The following is a 25,330-nucleotide window of genomic DNA, read 5'->3' as shown; positions in this document are numbered from 1 at the left end:
ATATTGCAGCTGAAGGTCTCGTGTTTTCCGAAAATCAGCTTTGATTATCTAAATGCAGTCTGCCAACCGTGGAGACAGAGTGACGTGATCTACACAAAAGGAAGGATCTTCTAGAGAACATTAACCTCTTATAACCCTCCATTTTGCACCTGTTACAGCTCATTCAAGTTTGCTGGCTTGTGGATGATTGACAATAGACTGACTAAAGAAATAAACAGCTGCATTTGAATGGAAGGTAAAATTATATTGTACCTAACAGGAAACGGGAACATGGAAAAGATGGGATTGAGAAAGTATGGAGTTATCTATATTTTGAAGAACTGCATGGGATATGAATACAGTGACAAAGCCACAATCGCTAAAGTGATTGCACAACTTCAAGAACGGTCAAAGGAGGGAAGGAAAAAAAAATACAAAACAATAGATTTTAGACATCTCCTCCTTTCTAACTTCAACAAACAAAACAACTATACATAGATCAGACATCTAGACTTACAGACTTTTACAATGGTTCACGAGTGGCTACTGATGAGAACAGGATTTTTCCACTCTTATTATTTTTACTGTAGCAGTGATTCAAGTCATACACCATGTCAATTAAGAATTGTTTCTTACAATAATCTCATTGTAGGGCATCATTGATTTCAAATGCCATTGAAGATGGATTTTTTTTGTATTCGTTTCGTCTTTCTGATCGGTCCTTGATAAAGAGCTACTTTAACTGTAATGAGTTTCCCATCAGAACATTAAGTGACTTTTTTTTCTTACATTGTAGTACCAAAGTATTATAGGGAAGAGGTTTTTATAGGAGATGGTTGTATAGACAGTGCTCAATAGCTTGGCCATATAAAAAGTCAATATTGTGAATATATATCACTTTTCATATGGACTATTCCAGGGGGGTGGGGGTGGGGGGTGGTTTGGAACGTCTCTTTTTAAGAAGAGCAGACTATGTAGGGAAGATTTTACTTTCAGTGGTTTGAGATTTAAAGCTCTGTGACCCTAGTTCAGTGTACGGTTTCTTTCAGGCACATAAGGAAACCTGAAGTTAATATTTTAGAGAGTCTAAGAGGTGAAAAGTGTGGTCACAGATGTCGACCTTGCGTTTTTGAGGAAGAAACTGTTGCTATTAGTATACATACACATTAGCATCTGCCATCCTGTATTTTCTATAGTGTGATGTAAAAATCGTAGGCACACTGCTACATACATAGCAAGTTTGGCCACACATTAACGTTCCTAGCTAGAATCTAACAGCGGGCACATTTTAGAATTTAAGTGGAGTGTGTCGAAGAGTGTCAAACACTTCCAGTACAAATAATCTACTGTAATATGCTTTTATTTTATTGTGATACATATTTTTCTATACATTGGGGACACCATTGTGCCATGCTATGTGGTTTCCCTGCACTGGAATGACCACCATGTTTTCTGAAAAGGAATCACACTAATTAAATATACTGCGCTAATCCACATAAGTCTTAAAAACAGGGAGACTAGAATGAATACTACAGTACTAGGTCACTGTACCTTAATTCCTTCTACTTAGTACTAGGTCACTGTACCTTAATTCCTTCTACTTAGTACTAGGTCACTGTACCTTAATTCCTTCTACTTAGTACTAGGTCACTGTACCTTAATTCCTTCTACTTAGTACTAGGTCACTGTACCTTAATTCCTTCTACTTAGTACTAGGTCACTGTACCTTAATTCCTTCTACTTAGTACTAGGTCACTGTACCTTAATTCCTTCTACTTAGTACTAGGTCACTGTACCTTAATTTCTACTGTGTCCATACCTAGCCAGTAAAAAAAGTCACTTTTGAAGGCACAGACTAGCAAAGGCAAAATTTATTTCAACCGTACATAACAAATGCATTCTCTCCGACTTTGCTTTTTTCAATTTTATGAGAAAGCAAATACTTTAATGTCATACTGAACCACAAGGCATATTTATACTGTACAATACAACACTCAGAAATACATCTGTATTTTAGTTTGTAGTCTTAAGAAGGCAATGTCCGATCAGACATGGCTTTTCACTTCTGTAGATGAGGTGAACAGGAAATTACTCACACCACTGAACACTGGGTTAATGTGCTTCGCCGCAGATACAGAAACACTGAACATAGAGATGGGCACTAGAAAATGCCGAGAAATACAGTGCGACAATTCATGTCATTGAGGTGGTAAGGGATCAGGACATTCGCTAACCTCGAGTTTGGACCCAATGCCCTTGTTCAGCATATATATTTATCTACATGGATATAGGTTTATATATATATGTATATATGTTACAGAATTGCATAAACAAAGTGTTTACTTGACTCACAAAAATAGAAACGTTGACTATTCTGGAAAATGTGTTATTTTACCTTAAAGAAAAAATGCTGAATACTTCAGAGTATTGATACTTCAATATATTGACACCTTTCAGTGATTATAGCAGAGGATGAAAAATAAGAGTTCAACCATGTTCTTAAAACACAGCTGTTTAGACATAATGCTACAAAAGTGATTTGGCTATATAAACCTGATTTCTTATGGCCAGATTGCTGGTTCTCTGAATGCAGCCAGCAATGAACACAATGGAGGTTGTCAAGGCTATATGAATGAATGTGTAAGGTCTGCCAGTTTGGAGAGCATTTTTGAAGTGCCCAAACAGCTATATTAAAAAAACAGATCGTAAAAAACAAAAACAGTATTAAAAGCACCTTTGGATTCTGTTCACATCTGTGCTACAAGCCTCCATGGAGGAATCAATCAAAGTTTCACTCAGTTTTGATGGCATCAATGCTGCCGTCCAAATAAACTGACAAATCATATTGTAAAGCAATAGGATCATCATACAAAAAATATGGCATAGAATCATAGCCTTCACTATTACCTAAAACAATAGGGCAGATGTGGACAGATCCTTACATGGCTATCCTCTAGTTTAATGTCTACCTACAAAAGGAATCATAGAATTAAATAATTAGTGACAATCTTCTTAGTTTCTAACATAGGTCAGGTCAAATTTTTTACTTTGCTTTTTTTCCATCCACAAAAAAAATAAAATGAAAAATTATTATATAGATCAGTGAAGTGAAAAAGGAATTCACAATATCACCACCCTCAAGTCCTGCGGTAATAAACCCTTCTGTATTTGAGACATGGCATCAAGTTCAAAAGGTCAAATTATAGTCCCAGTCATTGTGTAATTTCTCCCCTTTTCCAGTCAGATTACTAAAAAAAAGCTATAGTTCATTAAAAGGGTGATTTAATGGTTTTTACAGGTAATACTGAAGAAGCTTTCTAAACAATTGGTTCCTAAACTTGCTTTTAAATCAGACATGCAACCTTCAGGTTTGATTGTTGGCGTTTTGCTAAGCTGGTTTCAGAGTCAAAGGTTTTTTTTACTGCAGCATTACATAATATCTAAGAAGGATTGAGAGATTAATGTCATGTAACCCGGCTTCGTCATAAACCATTTCACACAGGAAAAGTTATAGGCATTGTCATGTACTGCATATCTTATACACATTTATACAACTTAGAAATAAACTTAAAGGGAATCCGTCAGCAGGTTTTTGCCATGTTATCTGAGGACAGCATGACATAGGGGTTTAAAACACAAATTTCAGTGATGTGTCCCTTATCAGGCTGTGAACGGTTTACTTACAGTGAAGGTTTTATCACCAGGACATAATCATTGCTGCAATTAGCTGCCTGCTGCCAAGCAGTCTGACTCTGCCTCCGTCTCTGATAAGCAGCTCACTGTCAATATACAATGTACAGAGAGAGCCTGGCATGGGTGGGGTTAGCTTTCTCAGCTCTGCTTCATGCTACATCTAAGAACTGATTGTGTCACAACTGCTGCACCCAGTAATCTAAGTGATACATCATTGGATTCAGGGTCTCTTAACTACATCATGCTGCTCTCAGATTAGGTAACAAAAACCTGCTGACAGACTCCCATTAAATTAAGTGCCTGATCTGAACATATCAGCACCAGTCCCCCAGGTTTAAGTAGATCTACTTCTGGCGTGGGTTTTGCACAAGAAAGCTTTGAGGGAGCTAATGTACAATGATAAGTGAAGGATTGGCTGGCTTAACCCAGGCAACTGAAGCTGCCAACAAATAGGACTACTGCCAATATCTTCATACCAGGCAACATTCTTAATTCAAGTATATGAGCAAGTTGTATGTGTATTTTTATTATTATTTTAAACATAACTTCAATGCTTTAAACCTGGACAACCCCTTTAATACATATTAGACAGAGATACCTTCTGTTGGGAGAGAGCAGTCTACAGTTTGTCTTTTTTTTTTTTTTTTTTTACATGGCAATTACCTTTGCTTTGGAATAGAACTACATGTATATCACAGTAAAAATGTAGTCAGCATTAGCATTTGGAGAATCCTCTTACTCTGAGATGCCAATAAGCATACACGTGTCATGGAAGGAAATTCTGTATACACAAAGTAATACTACTATCTGTTTAAAATAGGATTTTAAAAAGGAAAAGTTTCTGTCTCTGCAGTTAATTACGTTTCGTAAAGTCATGATGTGCGGTTATTGGGACCTGGTCTTAACGCTGTATGCTTATCTTGGATGCAAGGCCATCTCTCCATTCTCCGTCTGGATATGGTGGCTACCTTGTCAGAAATAGAGGGGTTGAAAGAACCTGTCAGCTCTGTGGACGAGTCTGGTTTAGTAAATAATTGTATTTTCAAGAAAATGAAAATGTACAAGCATCATTCTTTTATAAAAAAATGTACTAAAAAAGGACAAGTCAGAAGAGCTGACATACCCTCTTAAAAAGGGAATATGTCATCATGTTTAGTATGTTAAAATAAAGGTACGGTCAATGTGCCACTTTTATACTGATTTAATAGATACCTGTAGGGAAGAAATCCCCATCCTGGTTCTTGATTAATTCATGTTAGAAGTTTTGGTGCAATTTCCTCTTCGTAGATTGGGGTGGGATTTGGGGGCGGGACTGTGGATAGGGTTTTCGGCTGTGCCACAGCCCCTGTTTGTATGAGCCTCCTATTTTAAAGTTCGCGCTAGCATGCGCATATTCAGACCTCGGATCAATGGAAAGCCAAAGTCTCAAACTGCACATACGCCGCCGCCCCCACAACCCCAGCCCATTTTGCTGAAGACCACTGGGAGATGAATATGCTCAAGTGCCGCCAGCGGCAAGGGCGGCGCTGATTGAACTTTAAAATAGGAGACTCATACAAATGCAGAGGGCCCGCGGCAGAGCCAAAAACACTACCCAGAGTCCTGCCCCGATGTACGAAGGCTATATTGCACCAAAACTTCTAAAGTGAATTAAACAAGAACCAGGATGCTTTTTTCTTCCCCATAGGTATCCACTAAATCAGTATAAAAGTGGCACTAAAACCATAGCTTTATTTTAACATATTAAATCGTGATTTTGTGTTGCCTTTACACACAAAAAACTGACTACATTTTATAGGGATTTTCCCCATCCTTTCTGCTCTGTGGGTCAACAACCCCATGAACATAATATTCCACCCAACTACTTAGAGGACCTTACTTTTGCCAACAACAAACTCAAACTCTATACAAATCACTGAAATGCTCCTCCTATCAAGAACTAAAGAATAATGAGAAATAACACATTAAAGCAGCTTAGCAGAGAGTTTAGTTGAGGCAAGTACCATGTGATAATTAGATGGTGTTGGACTTGGCTGACAGCTTTAAAATAGGCATCAGTGAGACATTTTATAGGAAATTAATGGACTAATTTAATCACTGGCAAAAATGGGTGGAGGATCTCACCACCACAATCCAAAGGATTTGTGCCATTATAAGACAACACAAACGCATGTCAGAATCCAAAACATTAACTGGGCTTAATATGTCAGGAATATAAATGAAGAGAAACGTCCACCACATTGTTTATACAGCTATTCTAAATTGTAGAAACTGCGGAATTCTTTCTTTGCCGTAAGTTAACGTTAACATTTGTAGTTAAATTTGAATGGTAAGGTCAATAAGAAAAAACAGCAAGGAGTGGTGGCTTACCTTTCACTTTCTACAAGGGTCAACTATGACAAGGAAAAAAAATAGGGGAACTAATGTAAAAAGGTACTGTCTAGGAAGGTTTCCTTTAAATACCTAACCCCACAAGTTTGCTTGCATAGCATGAGTGTGCTTAATAAAGAAAGTCATTATACATTTATAGGAAATGCAGAGGAAGTACTATGTAATCTTCTCCTAAACTGGAGACAGCCTTCTTTGGCTTCCCATATTGGACAAAAGGGAAGAGATTATAGATGCTTATTTCTTTCATTGTATTATACTAAGTGTAGATAATGCCACTGAGGCGGTTGGGACAATAAAAAAAAGTGAACGCAAAAGTGCACAAAGCCTTTAAAAAAGAACGCTAAACTCGAAAATGCATGATTAGAGAAAAGGAGATAATCTAACCCACATGTGCTAATCTACAGGATTTTCTGCAGAAAATAACAGACTAGTAGAAATCCTGAAGGCAATACAGAAGTCCGTTTCCTGCTAATCTGTTCCATTTCTAGATAAAAAGTGGATTGTGTAGCAGGACTTCATGATCGGTGTCCTGCTGCAGCCAGTTATGCTGTGATCAGACATGGCTGAGCCTCTTGACATAGAGGTAACTCTCTACATACTTCTCAGTTTGAATTGCAATATGAAACAAAATTGGTTTACAAAAAAAGGAGATTAGGAACATAATTCTTGAGATTTTTTTGTGTGCATCTTCTTGTTTAGCGTTCCTTTAAAATTAACAAAGGAAACATGAGTCCCACACAGTTAAAAAGGAAAAGCTATGCATTAAAGTTAATTGTAACGTAATGTAAAGCCTTAAAGGAGTTCTCCAAGAATGCAATAAAATGGCCCCCATCACATAATTTCAACAGAAGCCCATCCTAGTCACGTGTCAGGACTGGATACACTCTGAAGAATCACAACTCCAGAGACTTGTGTTTCTTCAGATTACAACCAGTTCTGACATGTGACCAAGACGGGTTGCTGTTTGAACAACGTAAAAAGGGCCAATTTTATTACATTCTTGGAGAATCCCTTTAAGTAATAGTAGATGTAGCTCACAAATCAAGAAATGTCAATAGATGGCATTATAAAGAGCAAACAAAAAGGGTGTTCTCTTAAGCAAAGCTAAATTTTTACCATCATTTTAGGGTAGAAATCATCAGGTAGTGTAAGGTATGGGAGCACGCTAAGTATTTGGTGCAGAAATTGCTGCGTTTTTCCTGCCAAGAAAATTCCAGAGCGGCAAAAACATGAGATTTTGGTGTCGATTTTTCTCCACTCAGTATGGGTGAAATCTGCACTTCACAAATAAGCAATGTGTGCGTGAGAATTCGGGATTCTCATTCACTTTGCTGGCATCAGGAAACCCTTCAAGTTTTTTTTACAAATCTGCACTGAAAAATACGCAGCAAAAATGCAACATGTGCACACAACCTTAAATAGGTTTACAAATATATCACCATCTTGCACGATTACATCACGAGTAAATGCCCCTATGCACATCCGACTAGAAACTGATATCTACGAGTTCAACTGACGGTCTAATGTGTATGGGGCCCCAGATGCCTGATCGTCAAGAGAGATGTTGATCACTCATGTCCAATTTCAGACTGACAAATGTATTTTTCTCCCAGAGATAAGCCACCAGCTGACATGTCAGTAAGCAGCTTTCTCAGAGAACACAGGAGCGCTTTTATGTATGGGAGTGTGGGCTGAGATGGTTGTTAGCCAAACAATAGGCTGAAGCATCATTCACCCGACAGCCATCTAATGTGTACGGCCGACTTAGGATTCAAAGAATTCTGCTGGTTGCCTGTTAGCTCTTAAGCTATGTTCACACATGTTGGATTTTTTTTACATCACAAATCTGCAGCAAAACTTATCTCTGGCAGGAAATCAACTGTGCCAAGAACTCAGGTTTTGCTGCGTTTTTGATGCGTTTTTTTCCAGTGTCCTTCTGTCTCTATGCATGTACATAAAAGTTCTGTGAAAAAAAAGAACCCCATTTTATATTGCCATCAAAAACGCTGAAAAAAAGCTGCTGCGTTTTTTGATGAATTTTTGATGCGTTTTATCAGCTTTTTTTTTTTTTTCACTACCCATTACTTCCTATAGGTGAAAAACGCTGACAGAAATGACATGCTCTATTTTCCAAAAACCCAACCAAGGCACAAAATATGAAGCAAAAAAAAAAAAGGTGTGTTAACAGAGAATTCTGGTTTCTCATAGACTTTGCTGGTACTGCAAAACACAGCAGAAAATTTGCATAAAAATCTTCAGCAAAAAAAGCTGACAAACCTGTGTGAACATAGCCTTAGGCTGCATATAGACACTTTACTGCAGTGTCTGATAAGATCATGCTTCATTGTGGTGCATTCAAGGAGATGTAGTTTTTTTACTACATGCGACAGCTGTATGTTGACTGGTGTAAATATTACATTTTCCACCAACCAGTGTAGCTGGGAAAATGGTCCGGTACAAGAAAAATCTAGAAACCGCACCAAACATGGCCTTCCATTACCACGGCATGTCATTCCAAAGAGGGGTCACCAATAACTCTTCAGCCAACAACACCTTAGTGGTATAAACTAGACCTAGTAATCTTAAGGGGATATTGTTTCTGGCATTTAGCAATTCAGCTATCATTAATTACTGTCTGTACCATTTGTTACTTGAGAGTCAAACATATCAGGTGGTGTTGAGCCCCATTAAGAATTTTGTGTGAAAAATGGCAGTGGTGTAATGCAATGTACAGTTTAATCGTTATCATCTTTATGCCATTAAATGAAAGCCTTGAGTCATACTTTTCTGAATTTAGCGTTACTGGTAGCTGCTATACTAGGGACCACATGAAGGGGGCCTGAGAAGTTCGGATGGGGTAACACTGATCTACTCTTGGGAAAAATAAGTTAGATAATACAGACAGGTAGCAGCTTGTGTATGAGAATAAAAAAAGTAGATTTTCCCACCACTTACACATTTCATATGGATAGAATATCACATATGGACAAGATGTGAAGGCCTCCTTGATACCATCATATAAGTTAGTTGCATGATGAACAATTAAATCAATAGCAATAAGAACATAACACAAAAGAAAATATTTAAATACTGTAAAATACATACAGGCACATTAAATAAGAACACAAACAAACAGTGACCATAGCAAATGCTGGCAAGGCGGGAATTTTTTTTTCAGGCACCGCCATTGCCTTTCACACGTAGGCTGTGCAAGCTCTCTTCCTGACCGTCATTTGCTATGTTGCAGAGGCTTCCCTCAGAACTATTGTACTTTGAGAACTAACCTTATTTATGGAGTTATTTCTATACAAAATTATATATTCACAAAGGCCCGCACATATCTGCACAGTTTCAGGTTTCCAAATGACAAAAAAATACACAGAAAATTAGCACTTTAAAAGAAACATCAAAAGACAGAATACTTAATCTGCCAGAGTAGAAAAAAATCCTCACATTCTCGTACATAAAACTAAGCTAGGAACGTACGGCAAGCATTTCAAGAGCGTGAGGTATATTAACCAATGGACATTCTACCTTTGTGAATAGATTTTTTTTCCCCCAGCAGAAAAAGGAACCTGGATCCATATATATATATACAAACAGAGTACCAGAAACTGCCTCAGTTCTTATAATAATCACATTAAAGACAGAGAACACAAGTAAACATCAAGAAAAAAAAGTAGATTGTGGTATAACAAGCATTTTGTTAAGAAAAAAAAGTTTAGAAGTGCATTAGTTCTGGTGAGAGATATATGAGCAACAGCTCTTACGAGAAGTAGACCCCATTCTGTAACTATGGGCTGTCCATATACTGTCATAGTCAGAGTCTTCGGAGAGGTCTGAAGGCTCCAAACGAGAAAGACTACTGCGACGACCCAAGGAGTCTAGACTTGATTGGTCATCATCAGCCAAGACGTGATTATGCATCAGATCAGTGCCTTGCCATGCTAAGGATGATGTATGGGTGAAATGAAATGGCAATGGTGGGAGGCAAAGATGGAAGGAATGAACATAAGAGGAGTAGAACAGGACAGGAAAAGCCACAACCAAAATCATAACATGAAACAAAACAAAAAGCAAAAAAAGGGTGATGGGAAGAGAGGGAAAAAGAAAATATTGTTAAAAAGGAGACCAAAGCTTTGCAGATTTCATTAGTTACTTGTTCATGAGATAAGACTTTGCAGCCAGAAGTAGATACAACTATTGTTAGGTGTGCCTACATTTTGTCTAGGGACTGGTCTACTGGACTCCACAAATAATTACAACACAATAGGGTGATTGACAGAACAAATCAGGAATGTCACAAAGTTAGGGGAGAGAAAAAGAACTAACTACCAAGTTTGAGAAGTTCAATAAAAGAATCAAAGAATTCTATAGTATGCATATGACAATCTGGGATTTATAACCTGTATGCATAGATTTTTGAAATTAAGGGGTGTTTACACTACTAGGCTATACCATAACATTAAGATTATTACACGTCCAACTTCTCGGACCCCTGCCGATCCAGAAAAGAAAGGCAGACAGTCCTTTTCAGCATTTCTCCTGCATAAAGTAGTCTCTGTTACCATTTTGTGAAGGGAATGGCAAATGTCTGTTTTTTTGCCCTTATTAAATGGGAATGTGCTGCCGCTCAGCTTATCAGCACAGCTGTTCCTTCATTCTATGGATCGGTAGGAGTGCATGCAATGGTATTCCCATCAGTAAGTGATGGCATGTCCTAGTGATATGCCACCATTGAAGACAATAGTTTTTATTCTTTACACTGAAATGAACATATCTGAGGCTAAAAACTTTTGCAATTGAGTTTCATTTTAAAAAAATTGCACCTTCTGGCCTTTCGAGTCTTTGTTTTCCTGTACATTTAACTTTACAATCTCTCCGTCAGACCGTCATAACAAACTGCTGACTGACAGACTCTGAGTTAACTTATTCAGACACCGGCAATGAAACAGTGGAAACTAGAAGCTATAGCCGGAAAATAGTGCAAATTTCTATTGAAAACCCACTGCATTCATTTCTTTTAGCCCCGATTGCACACACTTAAGTAAAAAAAAAAAAATAAATAAAGACCCCAAATGAGAAAACACCTTTGAGGGAGGAAACCTCTTTAAGACAACCTGGATCATGTACCCATGTTGTAAGCAGCCATTTTTTGGACTAATCGTCATAAATAAGACCATCATTATAAACTAGCTATATAAGCTACACACTAGCCTTAGCGAGAACATAGCTACAGATTGCTGAAGAGAAGGCTTCTTCCTTGCACTCTACTATCGGAGTTAATAAGTGCACACTACATGGCTGAGAAGGTTACTTTATACACAGCCACAGTATAACATCAGCATCAGAGACAGATGTAACAGGCTGGGAGACATCATTAAGCCATTAAGAAGGGTGCAGAGACATATCACATGAAGGAAGGAAGCAAAATGGAAAAGCTTGATATAAACATGATTGCTATTGATCTGGCCTTGATAGAATCATTCCTTAAAATTGTTTTTCATCTGCAAAGCACATGGGAAAAGCTGCTTGGTTGTGATACATAAGCAAATCAGCAGGATATCAGAACAGAAAGACTTTTCTGTTTCTTGCAAAGTTATGAAGAACGTGGCTGGGAATCTGTGGTTCCTGAATATAGAGACATCTCTGCTTACCTGCTGCTTAACAGTACAGAAAAGCAAACACATCCAATCTACCAGCCATGAAAAATAAACACATGCGTGTAAAACACTAAAGATCTTAAACGTATATTTTAGCACACCAGGAGCCGAGATATGAGTAACTTCATATGCAGAATGTTAGTAGATCGATTCAATACAGAGCTGCAGACAACTTATCAGCCGCTGCCTCACAAGCATTTACAGCCTAAAGGCTCAAATTAATAGGATGTGTTCATACATTTGATTATAGCATGGCTTCATCAAAATTGCACCCAAAATCTGATATAACTGAAATGTGTGAACACAGCCTTACATGCTCTTATTAGTGGCATTAAACTAAAAATGTTCACCTTTTCAGAGAAACTACATCGAAAACATAAAATATGAATGCTATAATATCTAAATTACCAAAAAATTAAACAATCTATGAAAAGGTTTAACATGGGGTTAGTTGGCACAAATCTATTTTTATTCATTATAATGCCAACAGGCAATATAAGCCAGGATTTACAATGTATAATAAAATAATAATGGAACTCAGGTATTTAGGATTACTAGAAAAATTATGTACATTATAAGCCAAAGTGCACTCTGAGAAGTATACTTACAGTTCATCTTCATTCAGTAGAAAGTAACAAATATAACAAACACTACTAACGCTCAGTATTTTCCAAAAAAATAAAAAAACATTTTGAATGTTTTAAGACACAACTGTACTTTAATAAAACCAAAAGAAAAATAATGTACACTTACTGGAATTTAACGTCTGACGTGTTTTGGCACTTGTACAGTACGCCTCAATAACTTTCAGAATCTGAGCATCTTCCTCCAGTGCTGCTGTGCCTGGGGAGAAAAAAAACACAGACGTTAGAAAGATATCTCAACAGGTTTAGGAACAATTATAAGGAATTTCCAATGAGTTTATTTTTCCCAACCCGACCAAGCTATACGTGAAACAAACATTGCAATACTTGCTTTAGTAATGCAGGAGAGCCATTCATTTTGACATCCTCACTGTGTGAAAAGCTCTGCTGAAGCCACGTATATCGGTCCCATGGTAAACCTTTGGTTTTCCATTATGGAATCTCAGCAGTAACAAAACGTTTAGATGGCTACACTTTGAGCATGCATAGGTCTGACACCAGACACGCACAGAAGACCTCATTCAGCGCAATAGGTTATTGCGCACCTATGAAGCTACAGGTGAATTAGGTAGGAGATGGAACATTGTTGATGTGTTGCATGTAGGGAATTACTTTTCTGTGTCAAGATACAGGCACGCCCCTGCATCAGGAAGAAAAGGATATGTATTCAACAGTAACCAGCCCAAAAAAGGGAGGAATATAGAAACTGAAAATGTGGAGATAAAAAGCTTCAACTACCTGTACTAGTTAGAACAAATAGCTTGTGGATGTTTTTTTCGACTTAGACAATCCTTTTCATTTTGTTGGCAATTGCCTCAAGTTTTACTTAAAAGAAATCATTAGCTTAGATTGCATGTCTTAAGATCAGCCCTACTCTAAAACTGAAAATACATATCAATTAAAAAAGGACTTATCATCAAGTCAAGAGTCCAGTTTTTGCTTTATTATCTTCCCTTCTGTCATACAATTCCAGAGATCTGGGTCTTGTTACCTTGTGCTACCAAGGGAGATGTGCTCACAGGGTAATAATGCAGAGCAGCCTAAAGACATGCCCTTGAGAATCCTGTGATCCATGCCCCCTGGATAAAGTCCATACAAATTAGTACTAAATAAAAAGTCCATATATTTGGAACCGTATGGCGGAATTAAAAAAGAAAAAAAAAAAAAGATAATTAATCAGGGTAGCAGCAAAAACTGGATTGTCCTTCTAAAATTTTAATTTTCCAGGGGGTTGCAAGACTATAGAACAAATGGAACTGTTAATCTCTCTACCTGTGTCCAGCACCGCCTCCCCACTACTGTGTTAGTCTTTGTTGATTAGAGCGCGAGTGACTGCTGTAATCAGACATGACATTGGAGCAGCAGTGCAGCACATCAACAAAGGCTGGGGAGCAACATTGGAGCAGCAGTGCTGGACCTGGGAAGGGCAAGTGGCAGCTCAGTTTGTTATTTTATTGATTTGCAACCCTATGAAAAAAAAAAAAAATCAATTCTGATTGAGTTTAAAAACATTTTTTAAATATTTGCCGCACAAAGCTTTTCCCAAAACATACTTTTTCTCAGTGCAAACTCTTCATCTGATGGCTTTCGTTCTGGCTTGCGCTTGGGAAGTAATTTTTTCATAGTTTTAGGACTTTTACTGAGATCCTTTAAAAGAAAATGGAAAGTTTAGTTAAGCAAAAGAAAGATTTATTATTATGACTACTACTACTATTATCATCAAACATATTCTAACATTCAAACTTCATGACCTTTTCTAAAAAAAAACATTAAAAAAAAAGAAAAATAGAAAAGACACATAAAACTGGTGTGTGTGTCTGTGAGTCAGTACTGCATGGGAACCTGATCAGTAGCTTTCTGGTTACAGTTGTAAAAATAAACTCAGCTACCAACCCTCATCAGTCTCTCTAGTAGTACTTGGTCTTCAATTCCTGAATTGGCTAAAGGAAGAATGACAAATTGTTCTACAGCAATTTCTGTCTGAGATCAAATCTTTCCCAGGAATGACTCCATAGAGTGGAGTTGCAACCAACACACAAGCCTCATTTATGTAAATCCATCTCGACTCAAAGGGTTATAATTGAATTTGAAGACCATACATGCATAAATATAAATCTGATAAACAGATGACTCAAACCAAGTCAGCCTCATGCATTCTTAGGCAGGTGGTAGACAATCACAAAAGGTAGTGTCTAAGTAGGAACAGATACATTAAATGACAGCTATTTAGGAATAAAGGCAGGAGAGATGTGGAGTGAGGGTCCTAAAGGTGGAGGGGACTTGACACTATTTGTTTACCAACAATGGAAAACAAGTCGTCGTAGAGGGAACAGACCACTAGAAGGTGGTAATGCGTAGTAGTGTGCAGATCTGCTCTACATGCCGTTCTACGAGGATACAGAGGGGCTTACCCCTTACCTTAAGAATACAAGACATCCTCTAATAAAGTGTGAAAAAAGCAAAAACAAAGTAATAAGCAATATGCTGGCCAGCCAGTAGTAAAAGGCAGTTTTTGAATTATTTATAAAGTATTTGACTAGTTTGACATTCAAAAAGATATTTTTTTTCATTCACAACAAATTTTCCGAATATCTACAGATGCAAAACAAATAGCCATCATGGAGGGGGTCAGTAGGTGTGGAGCAAACTCATGTCATGCATGCTCCACATGCAGGAGATGCCGGCATCTGTCTATAACAGCCGCGGATGGAGCATCGGCTTCCATCAGCTTCCCGGGATGGGCTCAGAGGACTGATGAGTTACCATGGAAGCTAAGGCCTAATGAAGACCCTCAGTCACTGCCATATTGGTACTTCTGTGATGTTCAACCACAGGCTGAGCTCCATAAGAAAATGCCAAAACTGCGGTTTTTAGGTCAACACATCGTCAAAAATAAATAAAGCAATTAAAAAGTCATACCTACCCCCAAAATAGTATCTATAGAACAGTTCACTTTCCATGCAAAAAACAGGCCTACACACAGCTCTATCGTTGGAAAAATAACAAGTGACCAAAAAAAATAAATAAATAAATAAAAAATGCTCGCCTCTTAAGGTTAAAAAGTTCAGCGACTCATACCGGGACACTAAAACAGAACACATCTGCCATGATCTTACATTCTAAACTGAAGCTTTTCCTTACCTCTTTGTAACAAAGTGCTGCAGATGGTCGAAGAGGAGGAGCGGGACGCAAGCAACTCAAGCTCCATGGCTTTGACGTTTTAGGTGGCTCTAAAGGGCTCCAGTTGATGCTGTGCGGCGTCCCGTGGTGTGAAAGGTGCGGTAGTGTGTGATATGCTGGCGTGTGAGTTGCTGGTTTGCAGTCTGAATGCTTGCTTGATGGCGTCACTGGATGTGAGGGAAGCTGACAACAAAATCAAACACTATATTATTCTAAGCCAGTAGTAACGAAATGAGAAATTATATTCGTGATGTCCATGGAGAGGGATTTGACTTGAGCACAAAAATGGTATCTCTTTTCAAGGAAAATTCCTTGATTATCATAAAGACCTAGCACAGTATACAAATAGCTCCAAGCCATTTCATGTTATGTAATACATTCACAGTTACAATAAAACCTAGTCTGAAAAGATAATTTGTAGGTAAAGGTTACATTTACATATATTTTAATTAAAATGAACATTCTTCACACATAATTATGTAAAATTTACAAGTTTGGCCAGAAATGTATTAATTGAAAGAATAAAGGCATATGAAATGCACAATAATATATTAAACTTTAGCAGGGAATTCTATTTCACAGGTAGTTATATTCACCGTAACTTATAGTAGCAGGATCGTAATTCTTTGGTTTATATCAAAGTGAGAAAAAAAAGAGCTTCAAATCAATTTCTCATCTGAGAGAAAGTTATATATGAGGGTATTCTGGGAAACTTAAAGAGGTTGTCCAGTGCTTTGATATTGATGACCTACCGATCAATACCAGATCGGTGGGGACCCAACACCTAGGTTGTATTCAGATGAATTGGATCTATCTGCAGTACTTTGTACATGGTTCACATCCGATCACCGCCCAAGTTAAAGAGGTACTCCGGGGAGATTAAAAAAAGAAATAAAAATGTTGTACTGTCCCTGCCCTCAAACTATAAAGATGAGATGCCCAGAGAAGTTCTATTACCTTTATAACGCTTGTAATTCAGTGAGACAGGAGCTGCTCCTCACTGCCCCCTCCCCCACCACATCTGTGACAATACGTCACAGCAGTATAAGCCACTATAAAAGCCAGTCAGATGTCATGTCACATAAGTGCTACAGACAAAGTTATGCAGACATCGCTGGAACGGAGGTGGTGAAGGAGGAAAGTATACGCTTTTATCATCTTACTAAGGCATTTATAAAAATAAAAAAGGGGGTTGTTAAAGTAGTATACAATCCCCTTCATGTATAAAATTAGTACGGCATATTATACAGTACAGAACAAAAGTTTGGACACACCTTCTAATTAAAAGATTTTTCTGTATTTTCATGACTATGAAAATTGTACATTCACACTGAAGACATCAAAACTATGAATTAACACATGTGGAATTATATACTTAATAAAAAAGTGTGAAAAAACTGAAAATATGTATTATATTCTAGGTTCTTCAAAGTAGCCACCTTTTGCTTTGATGACTTCTCTGCACACTCTTGGCATTCTCTTGATGAGCTTCAGGAGGTAGTCACCGGAAATGGTCTTCCAACAATCTTGAAGGCGTTCCCACAGATGTTTAGCACTTGTTGGCCCTTTTGCCTTCACTCTGCGGTCCAGCTCACCCCAAACCATCTCGATAGGGTTCAGGTCTGGTGACTGTGGAGGCCAGGTCATCTGGCGTAGCACCCCATCACTCTCCTTCTTGGTCAAATAGCCCTTACACAGCCTGGAGGTGTGTTTGGGGTCAATGTCCTGTTGAAAAAAAAATGATGGTCCAACTAAACGCAAACCGGATGGAATAGCATGTCGCTGCAAGATGCTGTGGTAGCCATGCTGGTTCAGTATGCCTTCAATTTTGAATAAATCCCCAACAGTGTCACCAGCAAAGCACCCCCACACCATCACATCTCCTCCTCCATGCTTCACGGTGGGAACCAGGCATGTAGAGTCCATCTGTTCACCTTTTCTGCGTCGCACAAAGACACGGTGGTTGGAACCAGAGATCTCAAATTTGGACTCGTCAGACCAAAGCACAGATTTCCACTGGTCTAATGTCCATTCCTTGTGTTCTTTAGCCCAAACAAGTCTCTTCTGCTTGTTGCCTGTCCTTAGCAGTGGTTTCCTAGCAACTATTTTACCATGAAGGCCTGCTGCACAAAGTCTCCTTTTAATCGTTTTTGAAGAGATGTGTCTGCTGCTAGAACTCTGTGTGGCATTGACCTGGTCTCTAATCTGAGCTGCTGTTAACCTGCGATTTCTGAGGCTGGTGACTCAGATAAACTTATCCTCAGAAGCAGAGGTGACTCTTGGTCTTCCTTTCCAGGGGCGGTCCTCATGTGAGCCAGTTTCTTTGTAGCGCTTGATGGTTTTTGCAACTGCACTTGGGGACACTTTCAAAGTTTTCACAATTTTTCGCACTGACTGACCTTCATTTCTTAAAGTAATGATGGCCACTCGTTTTTCTTTACTTAGAATTTGTATTATGGCAAGAAAAAAAGCAGCTAACAGTCTATTCAGTAGGACTATCAGCTGTGTATCCACCAGACTTCTGCACAACACAACTGATGGTCCCAACCCCATTTATAAGGCAAGAAATCCCACTTATGAAACCTGACAGGGTACACCTGTGAAGTGAAAACCATTTCCGGTGACTACCTTTTGAAGCTCATCAAGAGAATGCCAAGAGTGTGCAAAGCAGTCATCAAAGCAAAAGGTGGCTACTTTGAAGAACCTAGAATATAAGACATATTTTCAGTTGTTTCACACTTTTTTGTTAAGTATATAATTCCACATGTGTTAATTCATAGTTTTGATACCTTCAGTGTGAATGTACAATTTGTATAGTCATGAAAATACAGTAAAATCTTTAAATGAGAAGGTGTGTCCAAACTTTTGGTCTGTACTGTATATATAAAAAATAGGCAGAATTCATTATCGTTACATCCTTAGGCTATAGTCACATACAGGTTACAAGAGTTTCTCAGACTTCATTTCAGTAAGTTCAGAAATTTCTGCAAGCAGTTTGCAGAGTGTGAATGCCAATTTTAAAATTCACATTGAAACTTTACAAATATAATAACAGTGAATGTGCCTTTAACAAACAGTGTAAAATTAAAGAAGTCATCTCATCAAAATTCTTATTCCGTAATTCCTTCTAATTATCTATGTAATGGAGTGCAACTGTATTAAAAAACTCAAAGGAGTTTTCCGACCTTGCAATAACTACTCTATGTGACAACAGACTTCTGAACCCTTACGGCGCACGTATCGCACACCGTCGCTCTGACTAGATGTAATCGGCCTCGCTCAATGACAGTGAATTAAGCAGAAGAGGAGCACGTCTAGTCGGCATGTATGCAAATTGTATACTTGCAGTCAGGTGACCGCCCATTCACACCGGCAACACCAGAGAATCCTGACAGCGTGCGATGCGGTGCGCGCGATGTAAGGATTTAGAAGTCTGCAGTCACAGGGTGAGTGCAGACATTTCTCACAAGCCCGGGCAACCCCTTTAAGGATTTTAGTCTTCTCCAGTTTCCAGCACTGCTCTGGTTCATGTGACCGCTCTGCGGCTTTTCTGGCTTACACAGCGTCTACTGTGTGGGGCAGTGTCACTTCCCCATTGTAAAGCTGCATCTACAATGCAGAAAGCCTGATTCCAGTCATGTGTCACTTACTAGGCTGTGTGTCATTTCAATAAAGTTAATATTTTAATCAGAAGAAGATTAACACTACAGGACTAGGTGTCAAGTGTCATGTAGTCCTCCTGCTTTGTGCAACCCCACCCCCAGCACTGATTGGTAGCTTTATGAGTACACTGTGCATAGGCAGAAAACTGCTAATCAGAGGTGTGGGTTGGGTTACACAGAGCTCAGCATTCAGAGAACTGCTGGATCTGCAGCAGATAATACTGTGATTGTATCAAAATGACAGCAAGCAGTCCAATATATGACACATCACTGGAATCGGGGTTCAGGCTGCTCTCGGATTACATAGTAAAAACCTGGTGACTGATTCCCTTTAATACACTTACACAACATTACATATATAACTAGGATGGATTGTAGGATAAGAAATTTGATAACACTTCTGCTGAGTATTCTAGGCATGAAGTGCGTTTTAGGTCACCTACAGGTAAACTGGTTGGGCATTTTCCACACCATATCTGGAGAAAAGCAAGTGTTTCTAGAGGAGTTTTTACCAATATGCATTGGGTTTAACCTGGTGCATTTCAACACTGAAGACCCGCAAAAAAAAAAAATGGGATGCTGTGGATTTCCAATTTTGTACTACAGGTCATTTTCAGCGTGGAAAAAACTACTAGTACATTATTAAATGTTATCTATCTTCACCAGAAACTTTTTTTAAAAGGGAAAACCCCTTTAACTAGTTTCTCACCATAGGACATGAAACTATGCACTATAGTAACAGGACCAAAAGATTAACCTCACTTGTTACCCTGTCTGTGGGTTAAGATTACATTCACACATATAAATTGACGTGCTGAGGAATAATCTCCAATGCAGGTCAATTTCTGCAGTGTGTGGATGAGATTTGCTAATGGAAAAGCTTAGGCCATACATAGACAGAACCTAAAAAGTACAGAGCTAGATTCTTATGGGTCCTATGCTACAGGTGTAGCAGTGTCATGGACACTGCTCTGCGGCATATTTTGCAATGTGATAATACTCAATAGGACTGGAAAAATTCTAAACATGCCTGTAAAGATCAGGTACATGCAAATCTAAAACACTATCGGAAAATGAGTCTCTTACAGTGTGACAGGGCACAGAATGAGGCTTTATTGTTGGGGTGGTCATAGAAGTGAATTTCGTCTGTCTATGTAGATGGTCAACCCACTCTTGTAGATCTTGTTGGTTATTGCAAGACACTGTTATCCGTTCAATCATGTTACCTACAAATAGGATGAAAAGCATGTTAGACTCAAGTTCAGGCACATTTAGCAATAGTGCAAGTATGACCATTTACCCTGTATTTAGAAATTGGCTGAACATCTATTAAACTTATCAAAAAGGGGCATGCAGAATAAAACACTGCAAAATAATATGCACTCTAAAGATATATATTTTTTAATGTTCTTCACCTTATGGCTGGTATAAAATGCAATATTTGGAGGCAAAAACTAACATCTGCCCATAAATTTTTTTTTACTGTAACCTTTACTTATGAAAGCAAAATAGTATAATATTCTGCTTTCTACATGTGGGGTAGTAGTCGGAACAGAGCTATCTTGGAAACCCAAAAGGTCCCAGTATATATGAGATGCAAAAAATATTGGATGTATAACAGAGCCATCAAATCTGCGAAGAAACCATGGAACAGAACTTGATATTGACCCTCATCAATATCAGATCATGGGAGGCCATGAACACATCACTCCTACCAATCCGCTGTTGGTAGCTCCAGCAGCCGGATGTAAACCGTTAATGGAGCTGGAACACCACAGCTCCATTCACGGTGTAGTGGCCATTACCAAGAACTGCAGCTCCGCTCATATTGAATTGAATAAGGGGCTAAGCCAAAGGTCTCGTTAATGGCTGAGGGTGCTGGCTCCATGAACTGTTCAACCACCAGAGATGCAAACAGCTGATCAGCAGGGGGAGGGTTGTCGGACCACCAGCAATCTGGTACTGATGACCTATCCTAAAGAAAAAGTCATCAATGTTACTAAAGGGCTTGTCCAGTTTTATAAGTAGACCATTTCTTATTAAACAGGAGACAGTAGCCAAGTGAAGGTCAAATGTGAAGATATTGATTACCAGATATATCATAGGCATTCTTGTGATTTTCATTGTCTTCTAGCTTGGTGATGCAAGTCCCTGTTAGTGGAAGTTTTCCCTGAGTAAAAAGGCAATAATGAAAATCTATCCAACAAGAAGATAAATACAGTAGTGAGCGATAGGGCAGGCGGTAATATCTGCAATATTAAATTGGACACAAATCTGTTTTATTACTATAATTTTTCTGTCTACAGGCGGGGTTGGTAGGGAAGAGAACATTAATATCTCATCTACAGATGACCAAGGAAAGCCGAACCTAAAGTTCATACGCTGTGCAGCTGAATGCAAAGTATTGTTTCCACCAAATAGCCATTTTAGTCTGGGAAAGAGCCTTCTGTAGTGTTCATCAATGGGGCGACAGACAGGAAGTCTAGAAACAGTCTGCCTTTCTGATCATACTTTTCAGAAACATTTAAATGCATATCTGTAACAATTATGTACGGACAACCCATGTCCGGCCCTTAAGTCAGGAATTCCTGATGACAAAACTGATACTAGTTTCCTATAGGAATAGTTTTATATCCAGAGGCTCCAATTGTGTTAACGGATGTCTATGCCTCATTATTCTGTCCAGCTATGGATGCTGGACCAGTCCACAAAGTTTACAATTTTTATTAGTTGTGAACATCTCACCAAAAAAAAAAAAAAAACTGGCCAGGCACAATTGGTTTAGGTTAACCCAGTATTTTATTAATATCTTAAAAGAAATTGGAAAAAAATACTTTTTTCCCTTTCATTTATGCGGAAGTGCTCTTTAAAAATGCCACTGTCATGAGCACACGCGACTGGAATCCAAATGGCATGGATACTACGTAGTGCAAGAAGTAGCAAATAAATGAAAAAAAAAAACAGTCAGTGGATTTACCTGATAAATAAAGCCGCTCATTCTTGGACTGGCAGAAAGCATTAATAATGCATTGGGGAAAAGGAGAAGATACCTCTCATTCTTTTCCTAGAAGGGAAGAAAGTACATCAGCAAGTAGCACACGGATCATTCAGATAACATAACACTGGGCGTCAGCTCAGCAGTAAGTCACACAATCAGCTTCTGTGTCAATGGGCTCATAAAAGAGAATGTGTCATCAGAAAATGGCCTATTATTTTGATCAGGCTTTCATGTTATTATCAAAACATTTTTTCATATCCGGATATATACAGTACAGACCAAAAGTTTGGACACACCTTCTCATTTAAAGAAATTTCTGTATTTTCATGACTATGAAAATTGTACATTCTCACTGAAGGCATCAAAACTATGAATTAACACATGTGGAATTATATACTTAACAAAAAAGTGTGAAATAACTGAAAATATGTCTTATATTCTAGGTTCTTCAAAGTAGCCACCTTTTGCTTTGATGACTGCTTTGCACACTCTTGGCATTCTCTTGATGAGTTTCAAGAGGTAGTCACCGGAAATGATCTTCCAACAATCTTGAAGGAGTTCCCAGAGATGCTTAGCACTTGTTGGCCCTTTTGCCTTCACTCTGCGGTCCAGCTCACCCCAAACCATCTCGATTGGGTTCAGGTCTGGTGACTGTGGAGGCCAGGTCATCTGGCGTAGCACTCCATCACTCTCCTTCTTGATCGAATAGCCCTTACACAGCCTGGAGGTGTGTTTGGGGTCATTGTCCTGTTGAAAAATAAATGATGGTCCAACTAAACGCAAACCGGATAGAATAGCATGCCGCTGCAAGATGCTGTGGTAGCCATGCTGGTTCAGTATGCCTCCAATTTTGAATAAATCCCCAACAGTGTCCCCAGCAAAGCACCAACACACCATCACACCTCCTCCTCCATGCTTCATGGTGGGAACCAGGCATGTAGAGTCCATCCGTTCACCTTTTCTGCGTCACACAAAGACTCGGTGGTTGGAACCAAAGATCTCAAATTTGGACTCGTCAGACCAAAGCACAGATTTCCACTGGTCTAATGTCCATTCCTTGTGTTCTTTAGCCCAAACAAGTCTCTTCTGCTTGTTGCCTGTCCTTAGCAGTGGTTTCCTAGCAGCTATTTTACCATGAAGGCCTGCTGCACAAAGTCTCCTCTTAACAGTTGTTGTAGAGATGTGTCTGCTGCTAGAAATCTGTGTGGCATTGACCTGGTCTCTAATCTGAGCTGCTGTTAACCTGCGAGTTCTAAGGCTGGTGACTCGGATAAACTTATCCTCAGAAGCAGATGTGACTCTTGGTCTTCCTTTCCTGGGGCGGTCCTCATGTGAGCCAGTTTCTTTGTAGCGCTTGATGGTTTTTGCAACTGCACTTGGGGACACTTTCAAAGTTTGCCCAATTTTTCAGACTGACTGACCTTCATTTCTTAAAGTAATGATGGCCACTCGTTTTTCTTTACTTAGAATTTGTATTATGGGAAGAAAAAAGCAGCTAACAGTCTAGTCAGTAGGACTATCAGCTGTGTATCCACCTGACTTCTGCACAACACAACTGATGGTCCCAACCCCATTTATAAGGCAAGAAATGCCACATATTAAACCTGACAGGGCACACCTGTGAAGTGAAAACCATTTCTGGTGACTACCTCTTGAAGCTCATCAAGAGAATGCCAAGAGTGTGCAAAGCAGTCATCAAAGCAAAAGGTGGCTACTTTGAAGAACCTAGAATATAAGATATATTTTCAGTTGTTTCACACTTTTTTGTTAAGTATATAATTCCACATGTGTTAATTCATAGTTTTGATGCATTCAGTGTGAATGTACAATTTTCATAGTCATGAAAATACAGAAAAATCTTTAAATGAGTAGGTGTGTCCAAACTTTTGGTCTGTACTGTACATTTAAAAAAACAAAAAAAAACCACACCATTGCAATTTTCACACTAGCTACTAAGCCTAATACTAGACATGAACATCCTGTTCTATACAGGAAGCCGCATGGACACAGACAGCATTGGATTGGCTCTGAAGACAAGAAGTATTAAGCCTAGTGATCAGTTTAAAAACTGAGATATCTATTTTTATTTTATTAAGTATGGATTCTAGAGGTCAATAAAAAAAAAAAAAGAAAAGAAAACTAAACCTAAAACGTTAACAGGTAGTTCGTGATGAAACATTCCTTTTAACATAGTGCATTGGTTACAGACCAGGTTTGCAGTAGGAGCCCGTACTGCAGTTTGGGGCTTGCATTTACATTTGTGAGCTACAGAATTAGCCTCTAGATGTAACAATCTTAGGAGAAATACTGATAAAGCATTTACTGTAACATACTATGAAGTACAATAACCATGCTCATTTATGGATTCTTAAAGAGGACCTTTCATCAAATTTGTGGCTGCCGAGTGGAACAATCTTTTTGATAAATCCAAGTGGATTGTTAACTCATTAGATGCCAACTATCTTTATGCTAACACATCCATAAGGGACAGACAAAGTTTTAAAAAAAAAGAAAAAAAAAAAAACACACAAACTTTTTATTCCACTCTGCAGCCACTAATACATGATGCGTCATATTCAACATGAAACATTTGGTGACAGGTCCTCTTTAAAGACAATAAAATGAGCAAACACGGAATTACTGATGCATAGTTGTATCAATACTAACCACATACACAACATAGTGCCACTCTCTATGAAAATAGTGAAAATACAAGATCTGATTTTTTTTAGATGCTATATGTTGTAGTCCATATGGAAATTTGTTCCATTCCAAAAAGCTTACATGAAAATTTTTATGTGCAGCAGTAAATGTGGAAAGTCATTTTTGACCTGTGGATGTCCTGAAACGGCTCATTTAAAACCAGCTGCTGAACAGTGAGAAAAACTGCAATCTTGGTTGGCTGGTAGCAAAATGACCCAAGTATGACCAGTTTTACTTCAAGGGTTGTCCAGAGCTGCTCATTTTATGATTTCTCGTCTACAGATACCTGTCAATCGTACAGGTGTACCGGTATCTGTAGAGGCAACGTCATTGGTGACACCTCTTGAATTAAAAATTAGTGGTGGCAGACAAATTGCTTAAAATAGGGTAACCAATTTGCCAGGAGTTATAATCACA

The 25,330-nt window shown here is 38.5% G+C and overlaps 1 protein-coding gene across 4 annotated transcripts in view; it reads right to left on the bottom strand.

Moving 5' to 3' along the window:
* ARHGEF7 (Rho guanine nucleotide exchange factor 7) overlaps positions 1–25,330 on the bottom strand; it is a 118,726-nt gene that overhangs the window by 13,185 nt on the left and 80,211 nt on the right. For 3 of the 4 annotated variants that reach the window (XM_073664377.1, XM_073664379.1, XM_073664380.1), the window contains 7 exons: positions 22,190–22,276; positions 21,304–21,382; positions 20,299–20,438; positions 15,512–15,733; positions 13,924–14,017; positions 12,480–12,569; positions 9,834–10,010 (listed from right to left, as the gene is read on the bottom strand). In XM_073664377.1, coding sequence (XP_073520478.1) covers positions 9,834–10,010; positions 12,480–12,569; positions 13,924–14,017; positions 15,512–15,733; positions 20,299–20,438; positions 21,304–21,382; positions 22,190–22,276 — 889 coding nt within the window. The remainder of the gene's footprint in view (positions 1–9,833; positions 10,011–12,479; positions 12,570–13,923; positions 14,018–15,511; positions 15,734–20,298; positions 20,439–21,303; positions 21,383–22,189; positions 22,277–25,330) is intronic. The other variant, XM_073664378.1, reaches the window with a different exon arrangement.

Source organism: Phyllobates terribilis, unplaced genomic scaffold (genome assembly GCF_046119375.1).
Source record: "Phyllobates terribilis strain yellow unplaced genomic scaffold, ASM4611937v1 Scaffold_2__4_contigs__length_985480577, whole genome shotgun sequence".
NCBI lineage: Eukaryota > Metazoa > Chordata > Amphibia > Anura > Dendrobatidae > Phyllobates > Phyllobates terribilis.
Note: the sequence above shows the minus strand (reverse complement) of the source record. Positions and strands in the feature narration are given on the sequence as shown.